General features: G+C 43.4%; 1 protein-coding gene across 1 annotated transcript in view; it reads left to right on the forward strand.

Annotated features, from left to right (window-relative positions):
- The window catches only part of GAK (cyclin G associated kinase), an 832,466-nt gene that overhangs the window by 191,130 nt on the left and 621,470 nt on the right, over positions 1 to 19,866 (forward strand). Inside the window, 1 exon segment of the mRNA XM_029601806.1 lies at positions 12,459 to 12,594. Coding sequence (XP_029457666.1) covers positions 12,459 to 12,594 — 136 coding nt within the window.

The following is a 19,866-nucleotide window of genomic DNA, read 5'->3' on the forward strand; positions in this document are numbered from 1 at the left end:
CCGTTTCTCAGAATCAACCCTGGGGCTATCCATCTTCGCACAGTTCCTTCCTTCTTACCCAAAGTAGTCTCACGCTTCCACCTCAACCAAACCATATCCTTGCCAACCACTGAAGGTTTGAAGAAGTCAGAAGAAGGTCGAATACTGCGCCATCTCGACATCGGCAGGCTGTTGTCCAGATACCTGGAAATGTCGGAAGCAGTACGAAAGACGGACCACCTGTTCGTCCTTCATAGCGGGAAGAAGCAAGGGGAAGCGGCCTCATGGGCAACCATTGCCCGCTGGATCAAAGAAGTTATCAAGGCGGCCTACGTAGAGGCGGGAAACCACCACCTCTACGGGTCAAGGCTCATTCTACCAGAGCGCAAGCGGCCTCCTGGGCAGAAACTAGGATGCTGTCGCCGGCAGAGATATGTAAAGCGGCAACGTGGTCCTCCCTCCATACCTTCTCCAGATTCTACTGTCTGGACGTCCAGACCAGGGAAGACACAGCATTTGCGAGGGCAATCCTAAACTGACCTCGGACAGCCTCCCACCCAGTCCGGGAATAGCTTTTGTACATCCCACTTGTTTTGAGTCCATCTGCTACATGCTAGGAAATGGAGAGATTACTTACCTGATAATCTCGTTTTCCTTAGTGTATGCAGATGGACTCAGCATCCCGCCTGGCTGCCGGTATACATGGGGATTCACCGACTCACGGTAAGCCATGTTTCCTTATATAGGGCATTCACCCTGCTGGGTGTCGACGCTTTCCGGTTGAGAACACTGGCGGTCTCCAGCTACTATCAATCGGTCAGGTTAATCATGTTCATTTAATCGATGGGTCAGTCACACACATATCCATAAAGCTTTTGCAAGGAAGATTACTGAGTTGCTGCACTTCCTGCGGGGGTATATGTACCCCGTGCTGACGTCAGATCCGTCTCCAACTGTTAGCACGAGCACACTATACCCATTTGTTCTGAGTCCATCTGCATACACTAAGGAAAACGAGATTATCAGGTAAGTAATCTCTCCAATATTACACTGGGTCCTAGAATACCAATACACCACCTACTGAGGAAACAAAACAAACCAGATTGCTATAGATCCCTATGCTAGCAGAATCTCTCATCGTGGTCACACACACAGAGCAGAGACAGACCCTCACCAAATACAGAATACAAAATAAAGGAGCACAAATTAAACAAAAACTGAAATGGAAACCCCAAAAAGCCAGACTCTGTGTATTAAAAATGGAAAAACAGAACCACCATTCCTCATAAAACAAATAAAATCAAGAAACATAAAGCATGAGTTATAATAGTAAAACCATACTAATAAAATCATATTTTAAAACTAATGATAAATAGAATTTCTATTAATTAAAATCACATACATTTTTTACAATTTCCCAAAAACCAATAAAATATTTCAAAACAGCACATATATCAAATAACACGCAATAATTAAAACTAAGGATTTTAAAAAGCCCCTGCTGTCCATACGTGGGAGCTCTTGATTTCCAGTCACCCTGATATTGTCAAGGATTATGAGGTTATCCTCTCTCACACATACTCACATGTCCGTTCTCTCTCACACATACACTGTCACATACATACACATTCATGCTCTTATACCCACCATAACCTCTCGCTCTGAGACACTGACACACTCTCAGGCTCTAAGATACGCTCTTCCCCTCCCCCCCCCCCCCCCCCCCCCCACACACACACAAACTCTTACTCCTCTGGATTTTCTCATACACGCTCATGCTCTCTCTCTGGCTCCCTCACATACACACAAACACACACCCCCAGGCAAGCTCCCAATCATTCTCACACACTGAAACTGACCCCCAGGCAGGCTCCCATTCATTTTCAAACCACTCCCTCACCATCCCCCAGGCATGCACACATTCATTCTCACACACACATACACCACACACAGACACCTAGTCTCACACATACAAACCCCAGGAAGACACCCATTCATTCTCATACACAGACGCACCCATGCATTCACATACATATACCCCCAGGCAGACTCCCATTCATACACATGCACACACTAAAGGCAGACCCCCTCTCTTTCTTTTGCCAGGAACCTCGGAGCCTCTCTCATGCCTCTGCTGCCACTGTCACTGATGCTGCATGGCTATTGGGGAGGCGCTGATCGCTGCTATTGGCACTGAAGCCCATTCTGCTGCCGCCTCTATGCAGGCCCCGTGGGTTTCCACTTCCTCCATGTTGATCTCGTACATTGTGAGATCCGCATAGAGAGAGTGCTACTCTTGCACATTACCAAAGATTACATGTGCCAATCAGTAAGAAGTAATTTTTTTTTTTTTACCTTTGCTGTCTGATCTTAGTTTACTAATCGGTTGGTCACAGGATTTTTGTTCCACCTTCCCTTTCTTATTTTTTTGCCAATTCCTTTCATAGTCTTTTTTTCTATTTCTTTTCTCTCCATCTATCTTCTTCCCTCAAACACACAGGTTCTCATTCTCACATTCTCTCTCTCATACAATCATTCATACACAGTCTCTCTCTTGCACATGCTGTCTCTCTCACACACCCAGGCTCTCTCACTCCCACATGCTGTCTTGCTCAAGCACAGGCTCTCACTGTCACATGCTCTCTCTCATACAATCATTCATACACGCAGGCTCTCACTGTCACATGCTGTCTCTCACACACCCACAGGCTCTCACATGCTGTCTCTGCAAACATTCAGGTCCTCACTCCCACACACAGTCTCTCAACTCACTCTCACACACACACACAGTCTCTCAACTCATCTCATACACACACGCTACGGGCCATCAGCCTCTCTCTTACCTCTGGGCCTCCTCTTCACGGGTCACTGCAGGATGGCTCTGCAGCAGCCCTTATCTTCTCGTGCGATCCGAAGTGGCGGCCCTGCTACCGGGCCGCCTCCTCTTCTCAGCCCGCTGCAACAACGCTGCTTCTCTTCTGCACGTGGCTGATGCTTCTCCTCCTTCCTGCCCACGTGGCTCTGGCAACATTTTTCTTCCGGGGCCGTGCAGGCAGGAAGCAGGAGGAGCACCTGCATGTTTAGATGTCACCTTGATCTTCGGGCCGTGGTGACGTGAGCTCCACCACAGCCCTACCGATCTTCCTGCTGTGCGTCTTCGGCACAGCATAGCAATATTTCACTATTCAGCCGCCAGTGGGATGAGGTCCACCGGTGCCGCATTGGCTCTCTCTGACCTCTCCTCGGTATACCTCTTGCTCCGCCCCGTCACATGCACTGGGCTTGTGCGACACACCGGCACAGTGCAGGCGACACACTAAAGTGTCGTGACGCACACTTTGGAAAGCTCTGCCCTAGGAGGAATATCTCTCCAAAGCCGCCTCCTCTCCTCAGATCCTTACACATTAATTGCAAAGGGATCCAGGAAACAGAAAAACTTTGTGATGATCAGCTGCAAAGAAAATAATTTAGACGTATAATATAAAACTTATTGGAAAAGATTGTGCATTTAATTATGCAATAAATAAATCAAGAACATCACTTTTAGATTTTATGAAGTATTTTTGAAATTTCTTTCTAACAATTTTCAATATGAAATTTTATTACACAATGATCAAACATAGTATCTAATTTTCAACTGAAAAATCATAGAAACATATAGAAACATAGAAATGACGGCAGAAGAAGACCAAATGGAGGCACTCTAGATCTTTTTGGCTTCTGGTGCATCATGTTGATGTAAATGTCTTCACTAGGAAATCAAAGTCCACATATTATATCAAAAATAAGAGACAATTGAGGAGGGCAATCGTCCCATTGGGCAAACAAGTGGTTTAAGGGGCTCATGATAAGCTGAATGATTTCTTTGCATCTGTTTTCACCAGGGAGGATGTTTGGGTGATCCCCAAACCCAGAGGCCTTCCTTCTGGGTGACTTCTGAGGTGTGAAAGCCTGTGAGGGAGTCAGTTGGACCGTTAGATGATCGAGGGGGTTAAAGGGGCACTTAGAGAAGATAGGGCCATCGCGGAAAGATTAAATGATTTCTTTCCCTCTGAGTTTACTGAAGAGGATGTTGGGGAGGTACCCGTAATGGAGAAGGTTTTCACGGGTAATGATTCAGATGGACTGAATCAAATCATGATGAACCTAGAAAATGTGGTAGACCTGATTGACAAACTGAAGAGTAGTAAATCACCTGGACCGGATGGTATACACCCCAAAGTTCTGAAGAAACTAAAAAATGAAATTTCAGACCAATTAGTAAAAATTTGTAACCTATCATTAAAATCATCCATTGTACCTGAAGACTGGAGGATAGCTAATGTAACCCCAATATGTCAAAAGGGATCCAGGGGCGATCTGGGAAACTACAGACCGGTTAGCCTGCCTTCAGTGCCAGGAAAAATAGTGGAAAGTGTTCTAAATTTCAAAATCACAGAACATATAGAAAGACGTGCTTTAATGGAACAAAGTCAGCATGGCTTTACCCAAGGCAAGTCTTGCCTCACAAATCTGCTTCACTTCTTTGAAGGAGGTAATAAACATGTGGATAAAGGTGAACCAGTAGATGTAGTATACTTGGATTTTCAGAAAGCGTTTGACAATGTTCCTCATGAGAGGCTTCTAGGAAAAGTAAAATGTCATGGGATAGGTGGTGATGTCCTTTCGTGGATTGCAAACTGGCTAAAAGACAGTAAACAGAGTAGGATTAAATGGACAATTTTCTCAGTGGAAGGGAGTGGGCAGTGGAGTGCCTCTGGGATCTGTATTGGGACCCTTACTTTTCAATATATTTATAAATGATCTGGAAAGAAATACGACGAGTGAGATAATCAAATTTGCAGATGACACAAAATTGTTCAGAGTAGTTAAATCACAAGCAGATTGTGATAAATTGCAGGAAGACCTTGTAAACCTGGAAAATTGGGCATCAAAATGGCAGACGAAATTTAATGTGGATAAGTGCAAGTTGATGCATATAGGGAAAAATAACCCACGCTATAGTTACACAATGTTAGGCTCCATATTAGCTGCTACAACCCACGAAAGAGAACTAGGCGTCATAGTGGAGAACACATTGAAATCGTCGGTTCAGTGTGCTGTGGCAGTCAAAAAAGCAAACAGAACGTTGGGAATTATTAGAAAGGGAATGGTGAATAAAACGGAAAATGTCATAATGCCTCTGTATCGCTCCATGGTGAGACCGCACCTTGAATACTGTGAAAAAGTCTGGTTGCCGCATCTCAAAAAAGATATAATTGCGATGGAGAAGGTACAGAGAAGGGCTACCAAAATAAGGGGAATGGAACAGCTCCCCTATGAGGAAAGACTAAAGAGGTTAGGACATTTCAGCTTGGAGAAGAGACGGCTGAGGGGGGGGGATATGATAGAAGTATGTAAAATCATGAGAGGTCTAGAATGGGTAGATGTGAATCAGTTATTTACTCTTTCGGATAATAGAAAGACAAGGGGGCACTTCATGAAGTTAGCATAGGGCACATTTAAAACTAATCGGAGAAATTTCTTTTTTACTCAATGCACAATTAAACTCTGGAATTTGTTGCCAGAGGATGTGGTTAGTGCAGTTAGTAAGCTGTGTTTAAAAAAGGCTTGGATAAGTTCTTGGAGGAGAAGTCCATTACCTGCTATTAATTATGTTGACTTAGATAATAACCACCGCTATTACTAGCAATGGTAACAAGGAATAGACTGATTTTGGGTACTTGCCAGGTTCTTATGGCCTGGATTGGCCACTGTTGGAAACAGGATGCTGGGCTTGATGGAACCTTGGTCTGACCCAGTATGGCATGTTCTTATGTGTTTCAAGAAATTACTGTGAAGCCGGAAGAAGTGATGAGAATTACAGATTGGTTAAATAGTAACAAGTCCCAGGGCTGCATGGAATCCACCCTAGAATTCTAAAAGAATTTAAACTGGAAATTGCAGGCATATTTTAACTGATTTACAATTTGTCAGTAACTGCCATTGTGACTCCAGTTTTTAAGAAGGACTCCAGAAAGAATGGAATTGGGAACCAGAAAAGTTTTAAACCTGTAAACCTGATGCAAATACAACGTAAGGTGGTAGAGACATTTATCAAGAATAAAATCATTAAACACATAGAGAGAAATTTCAGAATTTGGAATAGCCAGCATGGATTTTAGAAAAGCTAGTCACTTATCACAAATTTGTTAAAAATATTTGAAATTATAACTAGGCATAAGGTTGATGGCAAGCTGGTAGATATAGTGCATTTGAACTTTAAAAATATATCTGACAAAGTAGCGCACAAGAAATTGCTCAGGAAACTGATGGGGTAGTAAGGTAGTATACATTCATGCATCAGTAAAAGGGGAAGAGACGAAGAATAGGAGTAAATGGCCTATTCTCAAACTGAAGGAGGAGTACATGGTGGAGGCCCAGACTATTTCTTTATTTAAAATAGATCTATACTGCCTTCCAGGTATAAAAAGAAAAAAAAAGATTGATCAACGTGGTATACAACAAAATATACATATATGATTAATGAAATTACTCATAAAAAAACACATTATACACCAAACATAATACATTTTTTAAAATAATTTTATTTTTATTGAATTTGTTATTTATGTAACAAAAAAATCTACAAATCATTTAATATGAAAATTCCAGTCATAGTCCCCTAGGATAAAAGATGGGGAGTGAAAGACAAAATAGCCCCCTTCCCAAGAAAATAAAAGTGAAAAAGTAATTCTTATGGAGTCGTCGTCATGTACTCAGAGCAAAAAATGACCAATAACTCAACTAACAGCAGCTACAAACCCGCCTTTACCAGAAGCCTCCAAGTGTAAGGAATTCAGAAAAAAACATTTTTTTTTAAAATGACCACACATTTACAAGGGAACTTAAGATGAAATAATGCTCCCAAATCCAAAACTTATTGCCTCAGTTAGAGAAAATGCTTCCTCCTAGTCTGAGTACTTTATGAAACATCAGGAAGCACCTGAATTTTTTGGCCACAAAAGGAAAAATATTTACAAGTATAATACTTCTGAAGGGACCCATTCCTTATCACATTCTTTATCTCAGCACAAATCGTCAATAATATTGTTGCCCTAACTGTAATGCCATCAATAGATGCCTCCAAAAAAAGTAGATATATTAGGGCTATCCATAAGTAACTAGTATTTCCCCCCCATCCATGTTCATCAATTGCTTTCTTAAACTTAGGCAAATAATACATTTTTGATATTGCCATCTCCGTATGTCCAGGAAAATTCAGAACCTTATGAATATATATATTTAAAAGTTCTAAAAGTGACAACCATCTGGTCATTGGAAAGTTTAAAAAAAAAAAAAAGTAAGTTTTCTTGCTCTCAAACCATTTTCAGTGCCTCAAACTGGTTATGTAAGGAATAGTTATCCTTAATAAATGAAGTCCCAGCAGCTTGTAAAAAGGAGTCTTGAGTTAGAGAAGACACTGTAGACTCAAGCAGAGATAAATGGGTGTCATGATCCTCAACTTTAGATTTACCCCTCCCATAAAACTAGAGAACTGTTGGATGGAGTTAGTTAAGGTCTTGTCCATCTTCGCTACATAATGCCAAATCTTGACCAACCCTCCAACTTACCAGCTCTTTGTCTATAAATGATCTAAAGGATGGAGGAAAAGAGGTTGCACAATTTGCAGATGATTCCAAACTATCAGGCCGATACAGTAAAATTCGCGGGAGAGCGGGCGAGCGCACACAGGCCACTCCACTGTGCGTGCGATTCAATATTTAAATGAGGGCCCGAGGTAAAATGAGGCACTAGGGACACTAGCGCATCTCTAGTGCCTCTTCTTTGACAGGAACAGCGGCTGTCAGTGAGTTTGATGGCCGACGCTCAATTTTGCTGGCGTCTGTTCTCAAACCCGCTGACAGCCATGGATTCGGAAACCGGACGCCGGCAAAATTGAGCGTCCGGTTTTCAAGCCGCGGGCCGATTTTTTAAAAAAAAATTTTTTAATTTTTTTGTATTTTTAATTTTTTACTTTGGGACCTCTGACTTAATATTGCCATGATATTAAGTCGAAGGGTGTACAGAAAAGCAGTTTTTACTGCTTTTCTGTACACTTTCCCGGTGCCGGCAGAAATTAACGCCTATCTTTGGGTAGGCACTAATTTCTGAAAGTAAAATGTGCGGGAATAACTAATAGGCCCATCAACATGCATTTGCATGTTGCGGGCGCTATTAGTTTCGGGTGGGTTGGATGCGCGTTTTCGACGCACTATTACCCCTTACTGAATGAATAAGGGGTAAAGCTAGCGCGTCAAACGTGCGTCCGAACACACTGTACTGCATCAGCCTGTAAGTGCATGATTCACTAAGACTTTTCTTGCATTATGTCTATGGGAAAAAAGCATAGCGAATTTGGCCCTAGGTAGAGTAAACACAAGCTGATTGTGTAGTATAGCAGAAGGTTCTGGAAAGACTGGGATTATAGTTTGCCCTGAAGATCAATGTAATAAAATAGCAAGAAAAGCCATCTAAAAGGATCCCTAAGTTCCTTGCCTGTTTGTTTGCCCTAATTTTGATCATTTTATGATCAACTCCACCTTCAGGTCATTGACAGGATTGACCACACCTCATCAGCCTACAACTCTGTACTACAGGAAAACTTGTTCTTCAGAAGATCTTGGCAAATCCCTGATCAGAAAACTCCCAAACTTGGATCTTTCAAATCCCAATTCAGCTATCACCTCATGGCAAAACGTCACTGAAATGATAGCCAACGAATTATGCCCACTGTCAAAAAAAATTATAAACCCCTCCCATAAAAATAAGCAACCATGGTTCTCAAATGAACTCCGCACTCAGAAGCAAAATCTAAGACGGAAAGAAAAAAAAGAATGGAGGAAGAATTCTAATCCCCTCACTCTTTCCATATATAAAACTACTCTCCACCAATACAGATCAGCAACACTCCGAACAAAAAGAGATTTCTATGCTCACCGCATCCACGATATGCTATATGATGCGAGGGCCCTCTTCTCCTATGTTTCGGAACTTACCAAAACGGCTCTTCCTAATATCCCTGATGATACAGCTCAATCAAAGGCCAATGACCTGGCCTTATTCTTTCAAAATAAAATCACCAATACCCTGGCTAGATTATCTGTCAACACAAATCCTACTCTTCCGGACACAGTTCTCCTACCAAACTTAGACATAAGATTGTACTCCTTTGATTCGACCCACACTTTAGAGGTAGAATCGCTGATAAAAAGAATGAAACCTTCGACCCACCCGCTGGACCAAATACCCTCCAAGTTACTGATTCTCATTCCAGAATACATATCCAAATATCTAGCTGATATCATCAATTGTTCCCTTACACAAGGAACATTCCCGGACGCGCTCAAATTGGCCATGCTCAAACCCATACTCAAAAAATCCAACCTGGACCCGGAAGACCTCAACAATTACCGTCCCATATCAAATCTCCCATTTGTATCTAAGATCATGGAGAAAATTGTAAATAAGCAACTTTCAAATTACCTAGAAGACCACAATATACTTCACACGTCACAATATGGTTTCCGAAAAGAACACAATACAGAAACCCTCCTCACCTCCCTCCTGGATCAACTATATATTGGTTTTGATAAAGGACAGTCATTTCTCTTAGCTCTCCTCGACATCTCTGCGGCCTTTGATACGGTAAATCACAACATCCTCCTAAACCGACTCTCAGACATAGGAATTACAGGTTCAGCCCTCAGATGGTTCGAATCTTTCCTCAGTAATAGAGGCTATAAGGTAAAAATTAAAAACATGGAATCACCTCATACTAATGCTCCTTTTGGCGTCCCCCAGGGCTCCTCCCTATCACCTACCCTGTTTAATATCTACATTCTCCCCCTCTGCCACCTACTTTCAAACCTCAAACTCAAATTTTATATTTACGCAGATGACCTTCAAATTTTAATCCCTATATCCATATCATTGGACTCAACACTCAGGTTATAGAACTCTCATCTACAAACTATAAACCACTACTTATCCAGTCTCAACCTTGTGCTCAACACTTCTAAAACCGAACTCTTGCTAATTACTCCAGAAGGTAGTCCCATACTTCTCTAATCACAAAATATTCCACATATATCACACGCCAGAGATCTTGGAGTCTTAATAGACAGTCACCTGAACCTAAAGCATTTTATAAAACACACTACTAAGGAGTGCTTTTACAAGTTACAAGTACTCAAGAAACTCAAACCGCTCCTATTCCACTACGATTTCAGATCCGTCCTCCAAGCCATTCTGTTCTCCAAGATCGACTATTGTAACTCCATTCTGCATGGTCTTCCAGCCTCTACCATTAAACCGCTCCAGCTGCTACAAAATGCAGCGGCAAGGATTTTGACAAATACCAATCGGAGAGAGCATATTTCTCCCATTCTAAAAGATCTCCACTGGCTCCCAGTAAATTTCCGGATCCTCCATAAATCTCTCACAATCATTCATAAAAATATCCACCATCAAACCCCGCTTGACCTGTCTCATCCTCTCAGACTGCACTCGACAGCCAGGCCTTTAAGGGATGCTTACAAGGGATCTTTACACGTTCCTACAATCAAATTAGTGCCCCACGCAAACCTCAGAGACCGGTCTTTTTCTACCGCAGGCCCTTCCATGTGGAACGCCATGCCTCCGGACCTCAGACTGGAGACTTGTCTAACAACTTTTAAAAAGAAACTAAAGACATGGCTGTTCAGCCAAGCCTTCCCCTCTACAAACTCCATTGCCTGATCTAGAATTGTACACCACACATCTCTGTAAACAAAACTCTCCAAATTTTTCATGCATAATATCCATTAAAGAGAGGTTGGCCCCTTGCCCCCTCTTCTGTATATAGTATTTATTCTATTTTATTTCATTTTATTTATATATTTATTGCTCCGTTCACCCCTTCTTTATTTTCCTACTCCAAGTTAAGGCTTCCTTGTTATAATGTATGCTCCGTATCTCTTGTTGATTGGTTAATTGTATATTCTGCTTAGTTCATTGTAAACCGAATTGATTTGATTTGTATCAAGAAAGTCGGTATATAAAAGCCTTAATAAATAAATAAAATAAATAATGGATTTGTTTTACATTTTCAGGATACTATGTTGTCTCTTACTGCACAATACAGTTAGCATGAAGAAAGCCAGTTTGGTGACATGTATTCTTATCTCCATAACATCTCCATGAAGTAGCATTTCACATTTTATTCTTGCTTATGTGTCTTGCTTTATCTTATAAATGTGACAAATATGTACAGTAAAATTATAGAATTGGCTGTTTGTTTTTTAACACTTTATCATTTTAAATCAGTTAACAAGTTTGAAACAACTTGACAAGAAATGGTATATAGAGACCAAACAAATATAGGAAAATAACATAAGAAGAAATACAAGATCTCAAGTAGGGGGAATTACACTGGTAAATATGAGAAGAAAAAGTTTTAGTTACAGAAAGGAAGAAAAAAGGCCCAACCACAGGAGTCTAGAGCTATCAAAATTTTCATTGGGTCACAATAATTATGAGCTGGATATGAGTGGCTGAATCTTGTCTAATTTTACCATTTAAAAAAATATTAAGATGGGAGGGGTCAAAAAACACATATTTGGCCCCACAATATTTAATGGCACATTTACAAGGAAAATACAACCAAAAGGAAACACCCAAACTAACTACAGCAGGACGCATTAACAAAAAACGTTTTCTTTTAGACTGTGTTACTTTGGATTCATCAGGAAACATACGAATCTTTAATCCTAGGAACAATATATCTCTCTTATGGAAGAACATTTTCAATATAAAGTCCCGATTGGAGTCCAAAACAAAGGTGACAAAGTAGAAGATGTAATACCTTCTTCCATTGAATTCTCAAGGAAGGAGGATAGATGAGACAATCAGTAGAAGCAATATAGAGAATTGGTTGTTTAATAGAACAGTGTTAGAGTACAAATCATTGACATCACTAGTAAAACCAAATTGCTGTCGCCATTACAGTTTTTAAAATGTTTTCAACCCAAAAATTGGTGACATTTGTTTTGCATTTCCAATTCGCCTTTCAGCTACTTCCAAGCGGATTATATTCAGGTTCTATAGATAATTCACTGTAACCAGAGGGCTTTCAATCTGTTTTTATTTGAAGTAATGGAGGGTGAAGTGACTTGCCAAAGGTCCCAAGGTACAACAGTGGGATTTGGCCTCCATGGTTTGTAGCCTGCTGCTCTAAACACTAGGCTGTTCCTCCATTCCACATTTTGTAAACTTGTTGCATATATAACTAGTCAGATTTTATTTTGGACTTGATTTAATGGGAAATGTATGTTCTAAATTATCTACACAAGGAAACACAACTTGGATACAAAAAGCTCTGATATTCTACAAAACCACAGATGGTTTGTATAAATATATTTTCTTTTGAATGCAAAGTTTTTTCTTTGTTTTCATTGTAGGCTCTAGGATGTATTCTATACTTGCTATGCTTCAGACAGCACCCTTTTGAAGATGGAGCAAAACTTCGAATAGTCAATGGAAAATACTCCATTCCACAGAATGACATGCAGTATACAGTCTTTCATGACCTTATTCGTAAGTTGAAGCTTATCTCACTAATATAAAGAATTCAGCTTTACTAGGTTTGTGTTGTGCTTGGTTCTTGTACTCATGATTGTGAAGCGGAGTATCTTAAGTACATGTAACATGTCAGATTTCTTTAATGTGCAACTGGAAGCTGTCATTTTTTATAAATACTTTAAAATAATTTTAAACTAAGTGAAATTTCATTAACAGAGCATATTGTGATGTCATCAGGTATAGTTAAAGTTGTTTTGCCATTTGCTTTTTTGTGTGTTGACCCTGCACAGTTGGGTTTTGATTCCCAGATACCTTAGACTAATAAATTGTTGGAAAAGTAGGGAAAAACCCCATTTATTAAATATTTTCTTCTTATTTTCAATATGGCAATTTTAGGATATTTACTTAAAGATATAATTTCTGTGTTATAGTTCAAACTATTAACCAGCAATGAAAAGAAAATTATCCATTTTCCTTTGGAATTTTGCCATTTTCCTCTCCATTTTTATATGTGATTAGGCATTGTTACTAAGCTGCTTGAAGAAGGCACTTTGAAGGCTGGTATAATGTCTTATATTATTGTTTCTCATTATGTTGTAATAAAGAAAAATTGCTATTGAGGAATTTACATATAAAAACTGTCCATTATGAAATTCTTTATCAGGCCCAAATTAGCTCTATATTACACTCTTAATTTTTCCAAAAATACTTTTAAAAACAAGAACCAGAAACAGGTTGCAATCCTATTTCCTTTATTTCTTATAAAGTTACCATCAAAATCAGGAATCTGTTCTAAGGCAGTGTCGCAGTTCTAATTCTTATATATGCTGTACAGATCATGATAATAAGCAATCAACAATTCTCCTAGGACAAGCAGGATGGTAGTTCTCACCATGGGTGACATCATCAGATGGAGCCTGGCACGGAAAACTTTGGTCAGAGTTTCTAGAGCTTTGACTGGCACACTGAGCATGCCCAGCATGCAACTATCCACACATCCATGAGGAGTCTCTCTTCAGTCTCTTCTTTTCCACAGAGTGACTGCCTCAAGGTTGTGGAGCTCTGCTCTTTTGAGTTACCGTATATTTCTCAGTGTGTTCTGTGCCGGGTCCCTCTTCCCACATCGACGCTTCAATAGGGCGCATGGTAAATTTTTTCCTTCTTTGTGGTCGATTCCCGGCAGTGCCGATCCTCGGTGACCGCCGGTCATTGACCACTTGCCAGCTTTTTTTTCATGGCGTCGGGTTTGCCAATGCCACCAGTGCCCATGGACCACGTCCATTATGGATCCACATGAGGTCTGTATTCTCTGCCTGGGAGCATTGCACATTGTCCGGACACACCAGGAGAGAGGGGGTGCCAGCATGGCCATTTGGCTAGGGCCTACAATGTTCAAGGGGCCTACATTTGGGCAAAATTTTAAAAAACCGAAATATATCTATTTCTAACATGTATAAATAAAAATTTGAATTGTAATTGATGAATTTGCGAACAAAAAAGCTCGTAAAGCCTTCTTAAATAAAAATTTTTTGGGAAATTTAGAAAACGATTTCTCTTAAGTATCACATCAGAACCTTACATAGGGGCCTACTTTTCTTAGCTGGCACAGGCCTAATTTCTGGTCTCTCTGGCCCAGTGACCGGGAGTGCTATCTTTGTGATCAAATGACCCCAAAGGTTGTTGGGCTTGATTTGACAAAATGGAGAAGCTTTGGATCCAGAAAATCTGATCCTTCAACGCTGTCTACTTTCCCTTTGGGGCCCTAGCTGGAAAGAGGGGCTGGGGATAGGCCCTCTTCGGCATCATTGCACTTCAGGACCTCAGGTTCATCTCCATTGTCGGTGCTGGGGAAAGACCAGGCAGAGCACCATGAGAAGCCTCGGAAGCATCACTTTTGTCACACGGCACCAGACTCAGGGTGGCACCAGTGTCCACCGTGGTGCCTCCAAAGAGACCCCGCAGAATGCAGGCATCGACCTTCATCATACCCGGGAGTCCTAGGCATTCCCCACTGATATTAGTGCTGGGCACAGAGCTTCCCGTGGGGCTCCGGTGATGCCTCCTCCTCCTCCTTCAGTCCTCACTTTGGTGGACTTCCAGGAGGAACTGGACCTCAGGGTGCAACAGGCATTGCTCTGAGCCCTTCAGAGTATTGAACCTCTGGCTCCACCGGTGCCTCCCCTGGCGTCTGAGCCTGCCCCTGCAATGCTAGCACTGCTGCTGGAGCGCCTCAACATCCTCTTGGGCATCCTGCCCATGCAGCTGCTTCCGGTGTCCGGGGGTCCATCGATGCCCCAACGGCTGCCAAGTCCTCCCTCCAGAGTCATCCCCATTATGGGTTCCTCATCGGAGGACAATGTTTCCCGACCAAGGGCACCGTTGGGGACTCTGATACCATGCCCAGTTTTGCCCGGTTCGTTCTATTTTTTTATTTATTTATTTAGAGGTTTCTTATATACCGAGGCACGTTTGCAAAACATCACCTCGGTTCACAATGTAACATAAATTAGCAACAGGCTTTACAATAATAACATTAACAGGTAGGAATTAACAAGGGCAGAGGAGAATAATACGAGAAATATATACAAATGTACAAGTTGATATTAACAAGTAGGTTAAATAAGCAATAAGGATGATTGGGGGGGAAGAAGAGGAGGGAACCTAGGGTAAAGAAGGGGGGGAAGGAGAGGGTGGGGGGTGTAGAATGGGCGAGGGTCAGAAGGGTGGGGAGAGGGTCAGATGGGGTAGGGAGAGAAAAAAGAAGGTGAGAGGGTCAAATGAGCGGTCGGTTGGTGGTCAAATGGACGGTCATGTCGAATCTATGTGGGGAGTCAGTTTATTAGTCAGGATACGCTAGTTTGAAAAGCCATGTTTTAAGATTGTGCTTAAATGTTTTGTGGCAAGGTTCCTGGCGTAGTTGGGAAGGCATTTTATTCCAGTGGGAGGTTCCTGATATGATAAAGGATCGCTCTCTAAAGGTGATATGTTTCAAGCACTTAGGAGAGGGTATTTGGAGTTTGGCTAGGTGATGTGTTCTTGTGGGTCTTGTCGGAGTGTGAAGCAGGAGATGTTCTGGGAACATCCTTCAGGGACCTCGGTGCCCTCAAGTCCGTCAATGCCCTCAAGGCCATTGGTGCCCCTGGTTCCATCAGTGCCTTCGGCACTGGGACGGTCCTTGAGGGGCCCTAAGGGATTTCAGTGAGGAGGACACCCCCTATGATCCCTGGGGGGATGAAACTTCAGCGTCCTCTTCAAAGGTCTCCGGAGACTTTCCATCAGATCCATCTCCTTCAGATGAGAGTTCCCTGCCGGAGGATCTGACCTTTGCTGCCTTTGTGCAGGCAATGGCCGAGTCCATCCCTTTCCAGCTCCTTATGGAGGAGGATGCCCGCCATAAGATGCTGGAAGTTCTCAGTTCATTAATGCCCCAAAGGAGGTCTTGGCTATCCCCATCCATGATATATATTTTTTTAATATTTATTAACTTTTCAAAACACATAAACCAGCTTAATACCAATACAAGGTACTAATACTGTATACATAGCCCCCAGGAGGTCACTCATCATATATTGGATTCTGATGAGGTCCAAATAACTATCTTTCCCTCCTTCCCACTTCCCTTCCCAACTCCCACCCCCCCATGCGCTGTCCCTTATTATCCATGATGTAGAGTCTTCCATGGCGAAGAATTTTGCATGCAACCATACCAAACGTGAAGTGCGGGAATTTATGATGGAGACAGAGGTGTGTGGTACATGAATGTCAACGAGAAGTTGCAAGTTTGTGTCCCGCAGTACCTGTGCTTATTACAAGGTCGAAGAGTTTCGGTATTACATAATTGACATAATCCATACTTAGTTTAACCTCAGCAAATGACACACTTCCTAAGTGCATTCTGGATCTCCATTCCATAAGGTGCGAAGAGTCCCGAATCCTTATGCAGCTAGGTCCAGAATTTTGATTCTAGCCCATTTATTAAGGGACATTAAATACTGGTTCCAGATGTCTAGAAATAGTTCATATTTCTTGGCGGAAGGAGAAGTCTTAGCCGATAACTGCTCATAGATTACCAATTTGTGACGTTTCAATCTCCATTGAGTTAAGCGACGGGGAATCTTTGATCAGCCATTGAGTTAGAATTGATTGTTTTGCCAGCAGAAGAGCTTTGCACAAGAAAAAGTGCTGTGCCTGAAGAAGGACCCCTGGCACTGTTTCCTGGATAAGATGCAGTAGACGGCTTCGGGTCCATTGGTAGGTCCTGTGCTAGAAGGTGTGCAAGGTATCCCAGTAATTTAGTCCAGAACTGTCTAATTGCTTCAGAATCCCAGAAATTGTCACATTGTTGCAGTATCTGCTCCACATTTCAAGCAGGACGCCGATGTTGTTAACCGCCATTTATAGGCCTGAGTTGGAGCAATGTATATTCTGTGCAAAAGTTTATAATGTGTTTCTCTTAATTGCACATTTTCCGTAAAGCCTATTGCTTTGAAGCAGCCTGCCAACTGTGATGGGGATATCTGGCAGCTCAAATCCCGATTCCAATTGTCTACCAGCTGAGTTATCCAGTCTGAGGCTTCCAGGGGGAAGTAACCTTTTCAGCATAGAGGAGCATGTTACATGCTACGATTGTGATATGAATAACAATTTATAGTTGATCTTGGTTGTGGGAAGTGGGGATATTTCCTACCCATGTTTGAATGAAATGGCATATTTGAAGGTATGCAAAAAAACTTCTATGCGATATCCCTTATTTAGTTTGCAACTCTGTGAAGGAATAGAGTTTGACCCACAGTGGAGTCTAGTAGTTGCTGTATATGAGTAAGGCCCGCTTTCTTCCAGTGAGTAAACACCGAATTTTCCCAGCCAGGAGAGAAGGATGGAAGCCTCTCAATGGTTGCAAAGGTCAGCGTCCTCCACGAGATGTGCAGCTGCGAATATAGTTGCTTCCACGCTGTGTGACAAGCCACGATGTATGGAAAATCGTGTACTTGCAGAGGTAACGCTGACCTCTGTGCCACCAAGAGGTTGCCAATATCGAGCGGTTTACACCAGTCCCATAATAAGTCCCTCTGTATAAAAGTGATGGTTTCCCATATCCAGTCCCTGAGATGACACATAAGATTGACTACATTATCTAAGTGAATATTGGGGCATGTTAGTCGTCCTCCTGAGAACAGTCTCATTAGCGTTGCCAGTCCAATTCTTGCTTTTTTATTACGCCAAAGAAAACCCCTAAGTGCTGCGTGTAGCTCTGTAATCTGTGGTCTGCAGATCCAGATGAGTAGGATATGGATAACATAAAGCCATTTTGGTAGTGCAATCATTTGGAATAATTGTATCCTCCCTGATGAGGATAACGGCAAATTCATCGATTCTTTCTGTTTCTTCTTAGTAAGTAACGGTTTAACATTAACATCATAAAGATTTCCAATATCTATCGGTATGCGAATGCCCAAATATTTCATTTCCTAGCGTGTAGCAGATGGACTCAGAACCAATGGGTATAGTGTACTCGTGCTAGCAGTTGGAGACGGATCAGATTTCAATCTGACGTCAGCCCCTAGTACATATACCCCTACAGGAAGTGCAGATCCTCAGTATTTTCCGTCTCCATAGCAGTTAGGAGCTATCTGCACGCTCTGATCAGAGCGTTGGAACCAAATTTAAAGAAGAAAATTCTACTGAAGACGATCCCCACTCTCCTGCGGTGATATCCTCGGGTCCCTCCCCCAGTCGAGATTCCCGAGGTGATTTCCGTGATCCCTCTGAGGTGAGCTTCGGTCCGGCGGCCGAATCGCGGCGGGACCTAGCCCCCGAAGGATCGGGTGCGGCATAGAGGCAGCCTCGGTCCGGCGGCCGAATCGCGGCGAGGACTTACAGCCCCCGAGCGAGAGGAGTTCGGGCGCGGCTGAGAGGCAGCGGGTGCACCCTCAAAAAGCGGCGGTGAAGGTAGTTGCCCTCTCCCCCGCAGCCGGAGACCGCCCGGGTCGAGACCGGGAAGCGCCGAAGATAAGGTAAGGTAGAAATCTTTACTTGTACTGGTCTCTGAGGATTGAGGACGAGCGCAGGCCATCGGCCAAAGCCAGCGCCACCGGGTTGATTCGCCCTAGCAGGGCCAGACCCTGGCATTTCCAAGGGCCCTCCCACGTGGAGACCCTCCGAGGTAGTCGCCATCTTGCCCGCATGGTCGCCGTCGCCATCTTGGCCTTAATCTCGCCGTTCACATCTCTGCCCGGCTGAGCGCACAAAATTTACCTGGGCACACAAACCTACTTCTACGCATAAGTTATATGCACAAGAACCCTTAGACGCATAAGCGGCTCGCGCAAGTCCCGGTCGCATGGACTGCGCGCACTCGACTACCCCCGCGCACATCCCGGGTTAAGCGCTCAGATACGCGCACAGACCCCGGCTAAGCGCACAGATACGCACGCATGCGGCCAGGCACTCCGGAACGAAACATGTACGCGCAGGCTACCTCGACACCTCCAATAATGGAAGTAAGATCCCTAGGCCTCTGCTCAGCATGCCACCTCAGGGCCGCCCAGAGCCAGGAAGCCGATGCCTTATGCACCCAATGAGAGGAGGCCCTGGGAGATCCACCACAGGCTCAGGCTCGCCCAGGGCCGGGGACAAGCTCTTCAGGGGGCTCCCTGGAGCTAGCAACCCCCAGCGGGGACTCCCTCTCAGCCGGAGGCTCCCAGGGAAGCAGCGCCACTCAATGTGGACCCCTCGGTTATTTCTTGGGTGGAACTCTTCAAAGGGGATTCACGCCTTTGTCCGAATGCAAACAGATTCCCGGGCGGATCAACCACATACGTCGCAGGAGGACCCCTATGCTCCAGGCCCCTCAAGACCTAGGCATAGGCCTTTACCGCCAAGTAGTCCCACCTTCGGGGGTACGGACATCTCAGAAGAAGAAGTCGAACCCCTAGAAGGAGAACTCCCCCTGGGGACAGAACCCCACCGAACCATGAGACGGTTCTTCACAAGGGAGGAGCTCCCGGATCTGGTCTCCCAATGCCTGGCGGAACTGGCGATTCCGGATTCAGAAACCCAGGGGGGATCCTGAGGAGAACACATTTCTGGAAGGCCTTCGACAGACCTCCCGTCATTTCCCGCTCTTGCGAGCCGCTCAACAGCTGATTGACCTGGAATGGAACACCCCAGAGTCTGCCTTCAAAGGGGGGGGCGGGCCTTGGCCAGCCTGTACTCCCTGGATCCAGCAACCAAAGACATGCTCGCTTGCCCTAAAGTGGATGCCATGGTCTGCGCAGTCTCCAAGCG

Source organism: Rhinatrema bivittatum, chromosome 1 (assembly GCF_901001135.1).
Source record: "Rhinatrema bivittatum chromosome 1, aRhiBiv1.1, whole genome shotgun sequence".
Classification (NCBI taxonomy): domain Eukaryota; kingdom Metazoa; phylum Chordata; class Amphibia; order Gymnophiona; family Rhinatrematidae; genus Rhinatrema; species Rhinatrema bivittatum.